At 47.1% G+C, this 17,500-nt stretch overlaps 1 protein-coding gene across 1 annotated transcript; it reads left to right on the forward strand.

The window, feature by feature from the left end:
- The first annotated feature begins 1,078 nt into the window (after nt 1-1,078).
- Nucleotides 1,079-8,996, forward strand: LOC146203721 (uncharacterized). The gene is made up of 2 exons (XM_084588887.1): nt 1,079-1,618; nt 6,845-8,996. Exons 1-2 carry the CDS (start codon nt 1,325-1,327, stop codon nt 8,618-8,620), a joined length of 2,070 nt encoding a protein of 689 aa, XP_084445013.1. The 5' UTR covers nt 1,079-1,324; the 3' UTR covers nt 8,621-8,996.
- The last annotated feature ends 8,504 nt before the right edge of the window (nt 8,997-17,500 follow it).

Below are 17,500 nucleotides of genomic sequence, written 5' to 3' on the forward strand. Positions count from 1 at the left end.
GACTCCGCTTTCCCATACAGTAAGTTCCTCAAATTTTACCGACCGCCTCTCTTTACTACATTTTATGGCAGTTCAGCTTTCTAGCGATTATTTATATTCTGTGCCGCGGCAATCATGTAGTCTTTTTGTGGCTGTCCACAGCAGAGAGGCTTAAAACGCGAGCTCACCAGGTCAGCAGAAATGTCGCGCCGGATGCCTCTGGATCCTCATCGACCTCCCGGATTCTTTTTCGGGCATCAAAATATCAACACTCAGTCGCTTTTCACTATGCTAAAATGAGGATGCCGTGGCCGTTGACCCAGTCTATGCTCTATCCAATCCCCGTATCAAGACATCATACACCTACCTCCTGCGTCGTCTGCACGGCACTGTCAAAGTGCGAATGTTATTATTCAGCGTTGCTAGTGGCATGCGTTTCGGTCATGGTGAGAAGCGGGCGCCTATAATAGGTATAATTGCCTATATATCTCCCTAACTGGTGCGCGACTCACGCCTAGCTCCTGCACGTTTGCCCAATACCCGAATGCAATTCCTTTTCCCGCTTTTTAAGTAGTGTGTTGTATCATATACGGCACTTTTGTCGCTGGAAAAATCTTCACATGAAAAAGGCCTGCAAACGTAGCCATGCATGCATAAAACAGTGCCTACTATTTCGGGAACTAGCAAAGAACATGTGATCACTTGATCCAGTGTGAAGGGACGATTCGGGTTAAGAAAAGCAATGGTTGCTTCTTCACCAAACGGCTTTATGGCAGCTGCACTGTAGTGAATGCCTCACAGCTACTCATTTCCTCGTCTATATCTTCTTTTCTCTCGTTGACTTTGCAAAGGTATGTGACGAACTCAGTGTACGAAACCACTTGTCATTTTGCTTATATATATAAAAAAAAAAACTATTCACACGAGCCTCGCGCAGACAGCACGGTGACGATGCTGGCTTGAGACTTTTCTAGCCGTTAATATCGATGTGTAGCTTTATATGCACCAATCATGTGTACTTTAACGTTTTGTTCCTACGGTATCAATATATCATCTGAGCATAAAAATAGTGTCCCCCTTGGCGCACACTATCATGCGTTCGCTTAATCTCTTTTTGAATACGCTCCAGCGTGCGCACATGTAGAATATCGGATTTGTAGTCAGCTCGTCTTTTTTAACAACTGTTTGCCGGGAACGCCCCTTTGTCAAGCAGCAGTTGCTACTGTGAACGCGAGACAGTAGCCGATAGCACCGGCCTTCCGCTGTACAGCTGCAGGGTACACCGTGAGGCGCCGGAAGGGTAGGAAGACGAGAGAGAGTTTCCACCAACGTTGACGTAGACGAGATGGCATCGGCGGCGGAGAGAACGGACCCCACTTACACCATGTACGGCTTCGACAGTGACCTGGACTGGCGACAGACATGCTTCTTGGAGCCACTGCCCCCGAGCCGGTACTGCACCTACTGCGGCGTGGTGAGCGCGAACACGCGGATGCTGCCGTGCTGCCACATTGTCTGCGACAGCTGCTACTCTCAGTGCCTGGCAAGGAACTCCACCTGTGTGCTAGATGCGCAGCGATTCCGGCAGAAGGACGTCGCCCGAATGACCTACAGTAGCCAGGACGTGGCTTCAAAATACGTAAGCGAAGGCCACAAGGCTGCCCTGCCTCGGCCCCTTAACTCAAGAGAACGCGTTGCGCAAAGTGATTAAGACGTTAAACTATATTGTCATAGTTGTTACACAGGAACCTGGCGACCGAAGAGTAATGCGAACGGAGTGAACCGCCTCGTGGTACCCAAACGATCTGAACATATCATTCCCCTGAGACCGAGTGCTTTATTTTGGGTCGTTAAATATGAGAGTAGCCCCATCCGTGAAGCGACAATCGCGTGAAGCGACGCTTCTCACCACGTCGCGTACGATGGCGACGGCTGCCGCCTACAGTTTTCACTGGCATACCTGCACTACACCCTACCTGCACGAAGTGACTTAATTGGCGGCATGGTGGCGCTTTTCAGCACTTGGAGGCCGCCTACGTGTAGTCATCCAATGTTACCGAAATGTGCAGCCTGTTTTGAAGACTCTAAACAGCAGTAAGCACAATAAAAGTGCTGTCCCGCTGAGAGGCGCCAGACACGGGTTCGATCTCTGCAGCCGCAGTCACGGTTCGATGGAGGCGAAAAGCAAGGCGCTCATGTACTGTGCTTTGTCGGCGCGCGTTTAAGAATTCCAGGAGGTCGAAATTAGCGGAGCTTTTCACTGCAGCATCTCTCTAGCCGATGGTGCTTTGGAACGTTGAACCGCATACGCCATAAAAGAAAAACGATGGGTGTAATACATTTTGTGACACATTCCACCCATAATAAAATATATGCAGGCGTCGCACAGTGGCGCCTAACTGCATTTTTGAGGTGCACGCTGTAATGAGTTAAAGGCGAACACTGCCACGTGTTTTGTTCCACAAGTCCTAATAGGCCATCATATATACTGTTTCCATGCGTTAATGATGACGTTAGAAGCGAGCGCCGGCGGCTTCTTCGTTGAACCGCACAAGAAAAAAGAAAGTCACTCGTGAAATACGTGGGGTGTCAGAAATGTAATGTCAGTCATGCTTTTTTTTCTCGAGCACCATACACTCAGTTTATTGAAATTTTGCAACCATTACATTCCCATTTTTGCTGGACCTCTAAACTTTACAATACAGTCGGGGTGACCATGCACGGTTTTGCACACCCGCTGAACAAGGGCATGCGTTCCTACCTTGTACGAGTTGTTTCTTTTTTTTTTCTTCCTTCACGGAGCCAGCATGGAGGAAACGCCGGTGCTCAGACCGGCCTGGAAACTCATTTGCCAAATTTGTCGCTACTGTACAATCTACTGCCCTCCTTACAGTCCGGACTTAGCATTCGACATAAGACACCTATAAAGCCGCGCTTTAACCAAACCATACGGACGTGCCTGCGCGGTCCAGGAATACGCCCACGGGTCTGAAATATTAGATTCCCCTTTCACCCACCCATCTCACAGGATTAGTCCTAGTTGGCATCTCCTGCCATGTCATATGGTGTCGTGACGTCGCAGAACCCGCATCACTACCCGGCCATGTCATCTATCAACTATAACCTGCCAGCTATAACTACAACGCTGGATTTCACAACTGGGCATATAACGCGATGGTCTTAAAGGATCCCTATGCCCTATCACAACATCAACCAGCTTGTTGCCATAACATACTGCTTTCTAACCCAGTCGAAAGGATCTGACTTGGTGGAGCAGGCGAAAAGCGGTCGTGCCACGAAAAGTCCGGTCAGTTGTGAGCAGAGCCTTTCCAAATTTAGTCGTAAGTTCGGCGACCAGGCAAGGCAGAATTTGGCATCTCTAAAGGAGTTTGCATGGCATGTCGTGTCTTGCAAACCAGATTTTCGTTGGAATATTTGTCTGCTGTATGGGGAAAGAAACTTTAAGGATCTGTACGACGTCTTTCTTCCAATTCCATTGTACAGATCTTTGTACTGTGCAAGTATATGGAATTCAGTCCTTAAACGTGGAAAAAGTATGACTGCCCCAGGGGGAGCGCAAACGTTTTCAAGCTCCACAGCAATACACTTGAAGTGAAAAAGTATTTAGAAAGTTTTTTTTACCTTGTGGAAATCCTGCTTCGTATGCCGCAAGCCGGAAACTATAAAACACATTTGCTTTCTTTTGGGACAATCTACAACGAACGATTAAAAAAACCTACCGGGGATGCTTTCTGAATTAGGTTTTTGCACATTGAAAATGATGAGCTACCACTGAGTATGATCATGGTTTTAGGCCCGCACAGTATTTGGCGATCTAGGATGATTTTCGGCCACGCAGACATTGATGCGAGGACAATAAGACAATATTTTCGCGAATACGTCTGCAGTGTTATTGTTCGGGTCACAGGACCCGGTGCCTCAGTGGCTTCCGAGAATGGAAATACTGTTGCACATGCGCAAGTTTTTAATGAATCATGCAGCCCGAGAGTGAGGTTGGCGGGTTTCTTAACCCATGTTCTGTGTTGGTCGCGTATAATTTTGTGTGTAAAATGAAGTTTTGCAGCTGGCAATAATGAAAAAAATTGGTGGCGTAGGGGTAGCGTGTTTGACTCGCCACACCCACTTTTTTAACGCGGGAGCGTTAGTATGACCGTATAGTAAAAGAAAAAAAAAAAAGCCTGTCTGTCGGTGGCGTCGCAGCTTTGAAAATTCACGGGCATGCTTCTGGCAGACGAAGGTTTCAATGCAAGTGTGTTAGTAACCCCATGCCTACAATTAGGCACAGGTTTAACTCTGCTAAACCTCGGCGAGCTACGTTCACTGGATGACGACTGCTGCCGTTAACACGGCAGCAAAGCCACTTTATACTCATCGGCGAGGCAATGTCGAGAACTGTTGCAATGCGGCGGCACCGGCGGAGCTGTTGCCGAGTTACGTCATGACTATCACGTGACTAGGCAAAGGCGAGCGCGCGGCCTCGGAGCATATAAACTATAGTATTATAGTTCACTATAATATAAACTCTATGCTCAGCGCAGCTGCGGCTCAATGACGTCATGGTTGTCACGTGGTTTCTCCTAGCTTTCGCTTTAAAACGTGTTAATAGGAGGGGAAGGAGGAGCAAAAAAAAAATCTAATGAAACGCACTATTATGCGTCGAGAATGTCCTGGTACGGTCACCAAGGCCAACTGGTCTTTCAGCTAGTCGGAGGCTAACAAAGCCCGCCACACTGAGGGAGAAGGGCGTGGAAAGTAAGGTGACTATATTGCAACAGGGCAGGAAAACATGCAGTTTTCTAACTTTGCATAGGGTTCAGAATAATTCGGCCATTGCGGGAGAATGTTTGATGCTGTAGAGAAACGATCGGGCAGGAGTAAGGAGTGTATTTAGGCGTATGCGCCGAAGAATGCGTATTTGCATGGTAGTGAGGGATTTATCCGGGAGAGCAATGAAGTGTACGAAGAGTTTCTGTATAATTTGGTCTTATTGAAGATTGATTTTTTTTTTCTTTTTTTTTTTTTAGTGAAGTGGATTCTACGTAAGTGGATAAGGCCAGGGAATCCCAGGCGCCCGTTGCTGAAGTCCGCGGGCGAGGCGATGCACTATATCTCATTGCCTGGGATTCCAGCGTGACCAGGAATCCACCCCAGTGTGACAGTGTGGGGGCGTAGTTTAGTAAGAGCTCTGTGTAGATCATCCTGTAGTTCTTTAGGAATGCGACCCGTATGAACGGCGCGTATAGCCTGCATTGAATCAGCGTATATGGTATATATCCTGAAGAGTTAGGGAGTGTTAGTGAGAGGTCTTGAATAATGGCGACTATTGGTAAGGTCTCTAGAGTCGCTGTAGCAGGAGGATCTAGGTAAGGACCGAGGGTATGTGTCATTCCTTCACTGCCTTTCTCACTTGAGTAAACAGTCAATGTCCTTGTATTCTGTTAGAAATACGCATCATTTGCCGGTCTCGATATTTCTGTATGAGGGCTCCCAGGGGCAAGAACAGCCCTGTAAAGTATAGACGCTCGGTGGAAGTATGTACAGGGACGTTAAAGGCAGCCTTGTACAATGTGTGAAACGCAACCTCAATCTGGTGTTTTTGGTGACAGGTTAGAGTAAGGTATGAAATTGTACAGAAACTTTTGCTGAGTGCTAATACGTGGACAAGCTGCCAGATTTGACCCTCGCTTAGTCCGACGTGCTTATTGACAATGCGACGGACTATATGCGTAAGCAGATTGCAAACTTTAACGGTTGTAGACATGATTGTAGAAACATTGGCCTGATTAGTTGACTTTCCAATTAGTTGAATCCCAAGGATTTGGCAGGCGATACGCGAAGGATGGGGTGACCTGTCCTTGTGAGAGCGATTAGATGATTGTGTTGGCGTTGATAGAGTTTTTGCAATCAGCAGCAATTCGGAATTTTCAGGTGGTGGAAATAACCATGCTTTATCAAGATAGTTAACGACGACATCGATACCTCGCTAGGGTCTCCTCTACTGCTCCAGGAGACCCAGAAGTGCAGTCTGCATAGAATGTATGTTTTAGGTTTGGAATAGACGCTAGAAATAGGGGAGCCATTCTGAGGTTAAAAAGGTTGGACGACAGAATAGCGCCCTGAGGAGTACCACGCGCGAGGGGAAAAGGTAAGGATCGGAGAAAGAATCGAGGAGACGGAACTTGACCGTGTGCTCGCGGGGAAATGCAGTGAGGTAGCCGTACTTCTTTAGAACACAGCCGGTAGAAGCAAGCATATGTTGAAAAGAAGATAATGAGAAGGGTTATCAAGGCATTACGCAAAGGAAAAAGAGTTGAGTAGAAGCGAAATTGTTAAGGGGGGAAGAAATCTGTGGGTTCAAGAGGAGCCTCCAGTCGATTGAGCACCATCTTTCCATGGTTTTTCCCAGGCATGAATGATGTTAGAAAGACTGGGCGGACGCTTTGAAGCGCAGGTTTTTTTGCCTGGCTTTGACAGTAGGGTTATAAGTGATTGTTTCCAAGATGCTGAGAGGGTGCTTTCTTCCCAGCGTGAGTTTATATTGCTCAGAAAATGCTATTTGTCCTTGTCGGAGAGGTTTCGAATGAGTGTGTACATAATCTGGTCCTCACGCGGGCCTGACTTCCGCTTAGCTAGAGTTTTAGCGCCCAGTCGAGATCCCAGAGGGTAAACGCCTCTTCGAGTCCTGCATTGGAGGCACAAGTGTACGGAGAATAAAGACTAGGTAGATGAGGATCAATGGAACTTGTAACAGCATTCTCGTACTCAGCATTCCTCAAAATGCTTGCGCTTTCAGCAGACAGCGTAAAACAAAATGATGCGTTGCACGTCTTTTTATCACTTGCAGATCCGGTGCTGGAACGCTAACAGAGGCTGTGAGATATCAGGGCCATCGTTCCAGATCTTGGAGCATTACAGGATGAACTGTCAGTACCACATAATTAGCTGCATTAGGTGCGAGAAGTCTGTTATTCACGGAAACGTGGTGGCTCATCTGGCACGGGGTTGCAGCCCAGACACTACTTTTGGGTACCTACCCCAGGAAGCAAAGCAAGCCTCGCTCGCAGAAGCCAAGCAAACCGAGAGACAACTCGAAGGGCAAGACACGGAGGCTTCCGGAATTCTGGACGCAGCCAATCAGCAGAGGTCCCTCACACATAAGCAACATACAAACCTTGACCGCAGAGAGATCGAATCAAAACCGTGCGATCAAGAGACGCACATCCCGCAGGCCCTTCAACCGGGGAAAGTGACCGACCAAAATGAACCGTCCAGCAGTTGCAGCACAACGCAATCTACTATGGACGACAGCTGCAAACCACCTGTTGTAGCATGTGGTGTAAGCTCAAGCACCGAGTGCCCCGAACCTGTACAAAATAAATTATCTGCGTCCCGCAACAAGGACACGTTGGAGGCGATAAAGAAAGCGTGTATATATCTAGAAGGTACAATGCAAGAGTGGCTAGACACTGTACGTTCCCAGCAGGCTGAGCCGAGCGCGACCAACATACAGGAGGGAAGCGTAAGCCCTTCGGAAGGCTCCGGTGTGCCGATGGCCAATGTAGTGACACCGGAAACAGGTACAGTTCCAGGGGACCTCGCATCTTCGGGTGCTGAAAGACTGACTACTGTCGCTCAAGACAGCAGCAAGACAGGGAAAGCCGGAATGGATGACCCTTTACAAGCTTTCGACAGTTCTGCGCCCTCGCATGGCGAATTCGAATATGGTTTAAGCCAGCAAGACAACGCCGGGAGCGACAGCAGACAAGCTACTACTTCAGGCGTCTCGTTCTCAACAACACCAACTTCCGCCTCCGCCCATCTTACCGACGAGGCATTGTTGTTGCTACTTTCCGGTTACATAAATTCTATCAGTCGCTTCGTGCAAAACATTTGCGAAGGAATCGACGAAGTAAATGATGCGCTCGGAAAACACGAGCCCGAAGACCTGGCCTTCATCTTAAAGGTCTGTGAAGAGGCTCGGGAAGAAATGAAACAAGAGTGCCTTGCATGGGGTGCCATGAGGAACCAAATCCAACAACAAGTAACAAAGGTGTTTGACGCTATTCGGGGACGTTTACACTATATGGGCGACGAAGATCTATTCGAGGATCCCGTAGGCAGGAGGATCGACCGCTTGATGAACATGGGCAAGCATATTTTGCGCCAGCGCTTGACAGAATCTGTTCCCGTGCAGTGGCATCTTGAAAGATGGTCAGAGCTCAAGACCAGGGCCATTGCTACAGGCAAGGCGACAGATCACTACATTAACATTCGCACCACCTTTTTTGGCTACGTCATTGTTCCCGGTCTTCTTCTGGAAAAAACCGCCAGCAAACTAGTGCTCCGCTCCTCCTCCTACGTGCGCAGTGGAGATCTCGATGATTTACTCGAGTGGCCCATCGCGAAGCAGTTCACGCTCAGCATCCTTCACCCAAAGGACAAAGAGAAGATCCGCTTTCTAGTAGTAGACACAAGAACCGGTCGCACAGAGAGGTATGCAAGACCAGGCAACGCGTCCATAGAACCCATCTTGAGCACCAAGAGCCTCAAGGCAAACTTCCTGGACGTGAACGGGTATGTGGAAGACGACAAGGTCTTGCTGCAGTTTGAAGTGAAGTAGTGCCTCGCCACTGAATATTGTTTCATTTCACATACTCTACCTGCTTTTTTAACGACTGTGTCTAATAAGAAACTTGGAACACTGTTCACCGCAGCGAAATCAGCATGCGACGAAGACAAAGTGTTGTCCACATATTGCACTTCCACTGTGAGCTTGTCTGTCCTGTCATAAATGTTTTAAAGCAGTAATTGTGTCCTTGATGCCACCAAAAGCCTTTATAAGCTCATACTCGCGGCCATGACCATGTTCGTCCGGTCACGAGAAGTGTCACACTTCGCGAGATTACGCGGGATACCGCGAGATTGTGAAGTCATCGGCCATGACACCCGGGGTCGTGAAGGAATGTATATAGTGAACAATAAATATATCCTGTCTCCATCGGGAATCGAACCTCCATCCCTTGGATCTCCAGCCGAGGGCTTTAACCAACTGCGCCGCGCCTGGCGAACGCACATCACAATTCTCCTTGTTTACCATGAGGATGATAGTACAGGGATTCCGCGCCTTTCATTTCCTGTAAACCAGTTATACAACGCCGGTAAACTTTGATGGGATCAACGGAACACTGGATAGTGTTCGACAAGGGCGCGCGATGTATCGTCACAACTGGTCATGACGTCACCAGCCAATTCACGCATATAGAAAGCTGATCCATCCGGGCGTCCGATCCAGGCGTCCGTGCGGCGCCATTCATTTGCCGCTTCCTCGAACGCCGCACCGCAGAGCTTATATATAAATAGATGCAGCACAGAAGGCATCAGCGGCGTTTCAAATTGGTTTGCAGGACAGAAAAGGCACCAGTATCTCAACCACGCCGTACACGAAGGGAGGGAGGTGGAAGTGAAAGAGGGGTGCCGTAATGGAGGGCTACGATCCACCAGGCTATAATGGCTTTAGTCTCGCACTTTAGCGGTCCAAAGTGATCTCTAGAGTTTTTTTATGCCGTTTTATACATGTTTTCTGTCATACTTTTCTAAATATATTGCCACCTGATGGTGGCACTATATAGTCTCTAACTTCGTCTGCTGCCTGAGACGGAAGAAGTTACTCTCGTGCGCCTCCAACTCGCAAGCATAGGATGTTACCCCCTGATGGTTTCAGGTAGCGCCTCTCTATACGAGGCGCTACCTGAAACCATCAGGCGGTAGCATGTTATGCTTGCGAGTTGGAGCGAATGACTCTCTATATATCAAAGCTAATGAATAGGCGAAAAGTGGCCGACATAAGGAAGTATAACATGGGGAGAATTGAGCATGCTCTAAAGAATGGTCGTAGCCTGAAAGCGGTAAAGAAGAAATTAGGCATAGGCAAAAATCCGATGTATGCACTGACATAACTACAGATTTAAAGGACGAAGGGGACGTCGTGCTAGAAAAATTGGCCATCCTGTATACGTAATGCCTTATGGCATCGAAAGTACCGGAATCATGGAAAAACTCTAACATCTTAATTCATAACAAAGGGGACGCTAAGGACTTGAAAAATTACAGACCAATCAGCTTACTATCAGTTACGTACAAGATATTTGCCAAGGTAATCGCTAATAGGATCAGGACAACCTATCAAGCAAATGATCAAGCAGGGTTTCGGAAAGGATGCTCTACCATCTATCATATCCACGCTATAAACCAGGTGATAGAAAAATGCTCGAAATATAACCAGACCCTATAAATAACATTGACTATACGAGAAAGCATTTGACTCGGTCGAAACCTCAGCGGCCATGCAAGCATAGCGAGATCAGGGTGAGCCATATGTGAAAGTACTGGAAGATATCTATAGTGGCTGCACAGCAACCATAGTTCTGCATAAAGGAAGTGATAAAATTCTAATTAATAAAGGTGAATATCTCAGTAATCTGCGATTCGCTGATGAAATCGCCTTGGTATGTAATTAAAATATTTAGACCAACTGCAACTGATCATGAATGATCTAGACAGGAGAAGCAGTAAGGTAGGCCTAAATATTAATATACAGAAGACTAAGGTAATGCTGAAGAGCCTGGGAACAGCAGTTTAAAATAGTTGATAGTGGTAGGCGAATATGTCTACTTAGGACAGGTAGTGACCGCAGAGCCGGACCACGAAACAGAAATAACTAGGAGAACGAGATTGGGATGGAGCACATTTGGAAGGTACTCAAAACATGACTAGCAGCTTACCGGCATCACTTAAGAGGAAAGTGTATAACAGTTGCATCCTACCGGTACTGACCTATGGGGCTGAAATATGGAGGTTAACAAAAAGGGTTTTAGTTAAGTTGAGGACAACGCAGAGGGTCATATGGAACGGAAAATGGTAGGTGTAACGTAGTGGGTTAAATAAATAACTCAAGTTACTGACATTCTAGTCGAAATTAAGGAGCAATGGGCATGTGCAGGGCATGTAGTTCGAAGAAGGGATAACCGATAATCTCTAAGAGAAACCAATTGGATTCCAAGGGAGGAAGCGTAGCAGGGGGCGGCAGAAAACTAGGTGGGTGGATGAGATTAATATATTCGCAGGAGTCATGTGGATGCAGCTAGCACAGGACCAGGCTAATTGGAAGAAAATGGGAGAGGCCTTCGTCCTGCAGTGGGTATAGTCAGGCTGATGATGATGACGACTCTGGATAAACATAGGACCGCCACTTTTTTTTTTTTTTTTTTTTTTTTCACGGGGATGTTCACAGCAATGATTATTATGGCGAACGCCTTAAGCCCCGTTAGTAATACAACCCGGAGGTCCCAGCGTTGGTGTTCAAAAAAAAAAAAAAAGTCCTAAAAAATTGGCTTCCGTAATCAGGGCAGTCATGTGGTTGCAGTGGTCCAAACTTGCCGCATTAATTATGTTTTCTTTGTGTTTTTAACATGTGCATCTTATATTTTATCACGTGATTTTGTTGCATGTTTGTATGCTCATAGACAAATATGTATGTTCTTTTCATCACGTCTGCTCTGTTCTATTGTTTTTATCGCATGTTTTGCCAGTTTCCGTCTGCTGCCATTAAATGGTTCCTGGGCCTTTGTCAAGCCTTTGTCAAGCCTTTGTCAAGGCTTTTAGCCCAGGGGCCCTATTTTCGACAATTCGCCATTTTGTTCAAATTGTGACGTACGCGTGACCTGTGCATTAGGACGGTGCCAGGTTACGTAAGCACACAATCGGGTTGCGCATTCAGAAGAAAGCGCTGCTCTGTATATTGGCGCCAATTATGAAAAACGACGGTGTTCCTGCAGGAACCGATACGCTGCGGTGCATTCCGTGATTCGGAAGCCTCGGGTTGCAGTGAGGCGAGTGAAGTATGTTGTGGCGTTGCGGTATTAGTATGTCATAACATACGTTCGGCCGAACATTCAGCATCAGCTACGCACGGAAAGGCTGCGTGAGTTTCAGCTGAAGAGCAAGAACGGCAATGGAATATTCGCAGTGGGGTGGTGCAAAATGGGAGCGGAAAGCAGCACTGACGAAGAGGCGCCCGCGCAGCCGGCATGGTTTATGTTCAAGGACAACGCTCGCATTCTCGAAGTATCAATGACTATTTGGTGCTGGCTGTGCTGCCCACCTTTTTCGAACAGCCTCGTCATGACCATCTATACCGTCAGGTCAGCAAGTCTGCATAAGTTTATAACATCGTGTGTCGACCTGATTGTGTAAAACGCTGAAAACAGCGCAGAGAGATGGAGGAAGGAAGAGAGAGAGAGAGTGAGTGTGTGTGTGTCAGAAAGAGACACAGAAACAGAAGAGCAGAATATCAGGAAGGATAACTAGGCGATGCCCAGACTACCGCGTACACGTGCAGAGGGCGATAAAAGAATAATAAAAAGCGGAAAGTGACTGAGGAAATCGTGGTATGAAGCTAGGGCGGCGCCGCGCACGCCTATTCCTTACTGTCGAAGCGGTAAAATGCAAATCAATAAAGGGAGATTATTTTCTGGTTGTATTAAAGAAAGCAATCAACACAAAATGCCAGTTAACAACATCATATGATTAGAACGTATCGTCATAACGTACTCTAGAGTACTCTTTTTTTTTTCTAAATATAAGTAAATGGTAAGCCTGCATGCATATCAAAACAAGACTTTACATGAAACACATCCCATATGTGGCAAGCAAACATGTGCCAAGTAAATGGCACATACTTTCCTTTATTAAAATATAAGCTGTCAGTATTTTTGCTCGATTGTCCCCTTCGTGAGAAGGTTCTTGAATTCATTAACATTGAAGTCAGTGCATAGCGCTAGACAAAAAAGGCAGCATGTTCAGGGCCGACGTCTAAGGCAGTCTTTGGTGATCCCTCGCTGCTTGTCGCGCAAAATTCTTGCACAGCCACCGCACCGTTTGCCTCCTCATGGTCACAAACTGTCCAGACAGATAATTAGAAAGCATCGCGGTGTTTTATGAAATGCCTCGTCTCGCGCAGATCAACCGCTTGAATTGGCAGGCCGCCATTTCTGCGCTTGGCAACAACGGCGCGGATCGATGGTTTCTATATGAGGGCAAATCGTTTGCAACGGGAGGGTAGCTAGGACTCATGTGCGGCTGTAAATTTGTGTCCTGATTATTGATCCTCTAAAAGGTTGCGCAGCTGAAAATTACCCTTATGGCGTCGTTTCAGCGCTTCCTGCAATTACACCAAATTTTTCACCTTTACCAGAGTCCTTCAATGCTTTGAAGGACTCTGGCTTTATTTAACCATTCACCAAACTGCGGTGAACTAACACCCGCCTATATTCCATGTTAAATTCGCCATGTTTTTTATGCAGTCGCCTCAAGTGGTCCGAAATGTGGCGCCGAACTTTGGTCATTTACAGCAATGGCAGCACATCCTCTACGTAATGAAACGTCATTTTGACATCATCATATTGTGTTTATACATGACGTATTTCCCGCCACACAACGTCAGCCAATCAGATTTCAGGAGGCGGCTCTCGACAGTGGGCAGTTCATTTCACCCCATTCTTTATACAAGCGTACGTTATTTCCTCTCTACCATCTATACCTTCGTTTTCGCTCCACAATTACTTACGTATACCATCCAGGCGTCATGAATAGCACTGCTAAAAATTCGTTTTCACGCTCACGTCATTTTTACGTCACCGCAAAAAGCCATTTCGACAGACTGCAATTTCGCGCCACAGATTTGAAACATGTGATTGTTTTGACAACCAATCAGAGAAACAACATGGCGCAGAACGGTGGCCATGTGTGTCGAAAATAGGGCCCCAGACATCCATCCAGTGTGTGACTACTGGAAAATAAAACTTGATTGAGTGACGTCACGGGAGCAATTTTGTGCTACAAAGCACAGCTTCTGCAGTGCAAGCCGAAACAGATTAAGCCGATTAGATATGCCTGCAGCCTTCTGTCATGCTTCATACACCCAACAAAGGCCGCCACAATGACGTGCATGTGCATACTTCCTATAGTCATTCAAGTATATACACGTGAGTACAACTAATCCACATAATCCATGAAGGGAAACCAGGCTTTCGACGTTTGTCATGGGCGTCGTATCATGCAGTTAGGCTAGCAGGCAAGGAAAGGAAGACTGCCTGAAAGAAGAGGATGACCTGGAATAATAATGCATTTAGAACCCGATCTGAAATTTCAATACGTTTAGAAATAAAATTTTAATGAACGTTAAAAAACTCTAGTTGAATGAAATTAGAACTGAAATTGAAAACTGTGAAATAAACCCGGAATTTTAGTTTGAAATGAATTATAATAGTAATTGAATTAGAATAGGCGCCGAGATAAGTTGTGGAAGCGAGAACAAAAAGTTTCTCATGGGTGTGACAGAAGTAATGTCAGCGCACACGTAACGCACAAACAATATCCGCACGCTGATGATCGCTCTGTTGCGAATCTCAGGAAGCCTAGGTATATATGTACATGTTGCGCCGCGGCACATGCACGCTCTCTAGCGAATCCTGGTGAACAGCGCGAAGAGCACCGAGTGAACAGCGGCCGTTTCCAGAGGCTAAAGCGCTGAGCGATCGTCGTGCACGATCGCAGTCGCCGAGTGCGTCAAGTTCGCGCACAATAAGTAAGGTTAATAAATGTGACTAATCTGGCAGCTTTTCCGTGAATTCCACCTTGGGAACGGCGTGAACGGCGGCCAGTGTGCGCAACCCTATGGCAGCCCCATTCCGGTTGTGCGAGCCTCTCCTCCCTGTTCCCTGCTTCTTAAATGCGGGGATAATATTTCAATCTCTCCGATCTACTACCTACTAGCCGTGAGAGAAAGAATTTGGCGCTGTAACGGTCTACCTATAGGCTGGTAGTTGGCCTGCGATGACAACGACTGCGACGTCATGCCGACAACGCCAACTGGGCCAATGACGACGATCGAGGAACGGGCGCCAGAAGTTCACTTCTGAAATACGGCGGAAATAGATAAGCTGATTGGAAGCAGGAGGGCATCACAGCCCCGTTGATGAAGCGTTTACCGCAACTTACCGACCTCCCACCGATATGCTGCACAATAGGGAACCAAAGACGGCAGCTCGAGCAATTTGCGAAAGTACGCAATGCTGCGCTTCTGTATATACGCAGTGGCCCGATGCTGCCACCTGTTCCGCAAATAGCAACTACGACGTTGTTGCTATCAACGTTAATAGAACTTTCTATTAACGTTGGTTGCTATAGACGATTTTCGTTTCGATGCCTGGGCGCAGCCATCTTAGTTTGATGGTGGCGCCCCGTATGAACCAAACGGGAAAAGTCCGCACCGGCTCCCCTTGACGCCATGTTGGGCTGTGCTGTGCGTGTTGATGCTGCGATGCGGCAGCGTAAAAGTGCTGTTTAGCGGTGCTCATGAAAGCTATCCGACACCTTGGTGCTATTTTTATTTTTTTGAGCGCGCCAGCAAACTGTATACCATTCGTTTGGCATGGCGGCAGCTGTTGGAAACAGCACTAGCGGCCAGGGCGACCGCGAAGGGCTGCGCTCCGCTTCCGCAGGCCGATTTCGCTAGAGTTAACTGTGAGGATGTATCTCTTGTATCTTTCACGGTACATGTATTAAATTATATTTTATAGTCTCAATGTTAACTGTGCACACAAACAGCGAATGAACACTAAAGGCACCTACCGAAAGCGGTACATACAGATACAGTAAAACACTCCACCGGGGTGGCGCTGTGGTTACGGCGCTCGACCACTGTTCCCAAGGACGCGGGATCGAATCCCGGCCTCGGCGGCCGCTTTTCGATGGAGGTGAAAAGCAAGGCGCCCGTGTGCTGTGCGATGTCAGTGCACGTTAAAGAACCCCAGGTGGTCGAAATTTCCGGAGTCCTCCACAACGGTGTCTCTCATAGCCTGAGTTGCTTTGGGACGTTAAACCCCACAAACCAAACCAAACCAGTAAACCAGTAACAGTAAAACTTTGTTACCAGAGACACTCCAGGGACCCCAAAAAGGTCTCTCTTGTAACCAAAAATTCCTATCAGGTCGTACGTCTGGCAGTTTAGATTGCCTTATCTAAATTCTGTTCTATATCGGTGTCCTGTTTTGTTGCACTATGTCAAAATGTTCCCTTGTTTCAGCCACTGTCATCACATTCTTGCGTGACTGAAACAACGAAACAACAGGGACATCGTATCCCCGTCCCGTCGTAGCAACATAGTTTGCAAGACGTATCGTCGAGCAAAACGTCGAAAAACGTGCGTTCTCGGCTGCACCATGAACGAAGACGAGAAATTCACAGCGCATAATGAAAGCGGCGCCGACCGCTGGCACTATCGCAGAGCGCTATCTCCCCAGTTTCGCATCGAAGGCATATCCGACTACAGCGCACAGACCGACGGCGCTTTGGATCTGCCTTACTGCCGATCCCATTGCATCGGTAAAAGAAAGATCTAAATTGCGGTGACGCCTCAGCAACGGAGCCAGCGTGCAGACGTAAAGCCGCGCGCCGCACCAGTGGCAGCTGATTGTGTTGAGAAACTTGTTTGATTGGCAGCTATCAACAACACGGTATGAGTCAGAGATCCGCAAGATTTTTTTTTTTTTTTTTGCTGTCTGCTTATCGTTTAAGCGAAGAATAGATCTTAGCACGCTCTTCTGGCGCTGGCGGAAGAGATCCACCGTATCGTTGGCGCGGACGCAGACATGCCAGTAATTGAATTACAGTAATGAAATTACTGTAATTTAATTACTTTTCACGGTAATGTGTAACTGAAATAAATTTTCGGTTTGGTAATTTATTAATGTAATGAATAACTCTTTGGCAGTAACTTCGCAGCAAAAGTAATTATATCTTTTCGAAATTACTTTTACTAGAGTGCGCCACAACTCCTTCAATAGACAACAGTGCCGCGAAAGCAGGAATGACGTGCAGCAAACCGAAGCCATCGTAACGGATCGTCAAAAGGAGAAAGCGTTGAGCAGAACAGTGCGTCTGAGACCTGTGCAGCAGGGTCACTTGGTGCGATTATCCCATGGCAACCATTCTCCAAGCAGCAGGATACAAGGCGCCAAGGGTAGACGGTGCATGTAAAACCGGGTTGAAAACTAGATGGGAGCGCGGCGCAGTAGCACCCGACATACCAGGGTGCTCTGTATCATCGTGTGCCATCGCGAAAAATAGTTCGTTTCCCGTGGGATGAGGCTCAAAGTAGGCATGAAATCTGGAACGCGATGCCAACAGCGTTATTGAAAGTCACCGTACTGCTCTGCTTTTAGGTTCCAGCATTTTGTTTACAAGATTCACAGGCTATAAATGCCATTGTTGCGGAGGGGAATGCGTTAGAATGTGAGCTTTACTTTCTTGAGCGACTGGTTTCTTTTGCCTGTGCTTCTAGGAGGCTGTATTTGGCGACATTTGCTGGGGTGCTTGTGTCCTGTTTATCGCAGTATCGCGCTAATCACCCATTAAAAATGTAGTTAAAACCCAAAATATT

Source organism: Amblyomma maculatum, chromosome 1 (genome assembly GCF_055883805.1).
Source record: "Amblyomma maculatum isolate TAMU_Amacu chromosome 1, ASM5588380v1, whole genome shotgun sequence".
NCBI lineage: Eukaryota > Metazoa > Arthropoda > Arachnida > Ixodida > Ixodidae > Amblyomma > Amblyomma maculatum.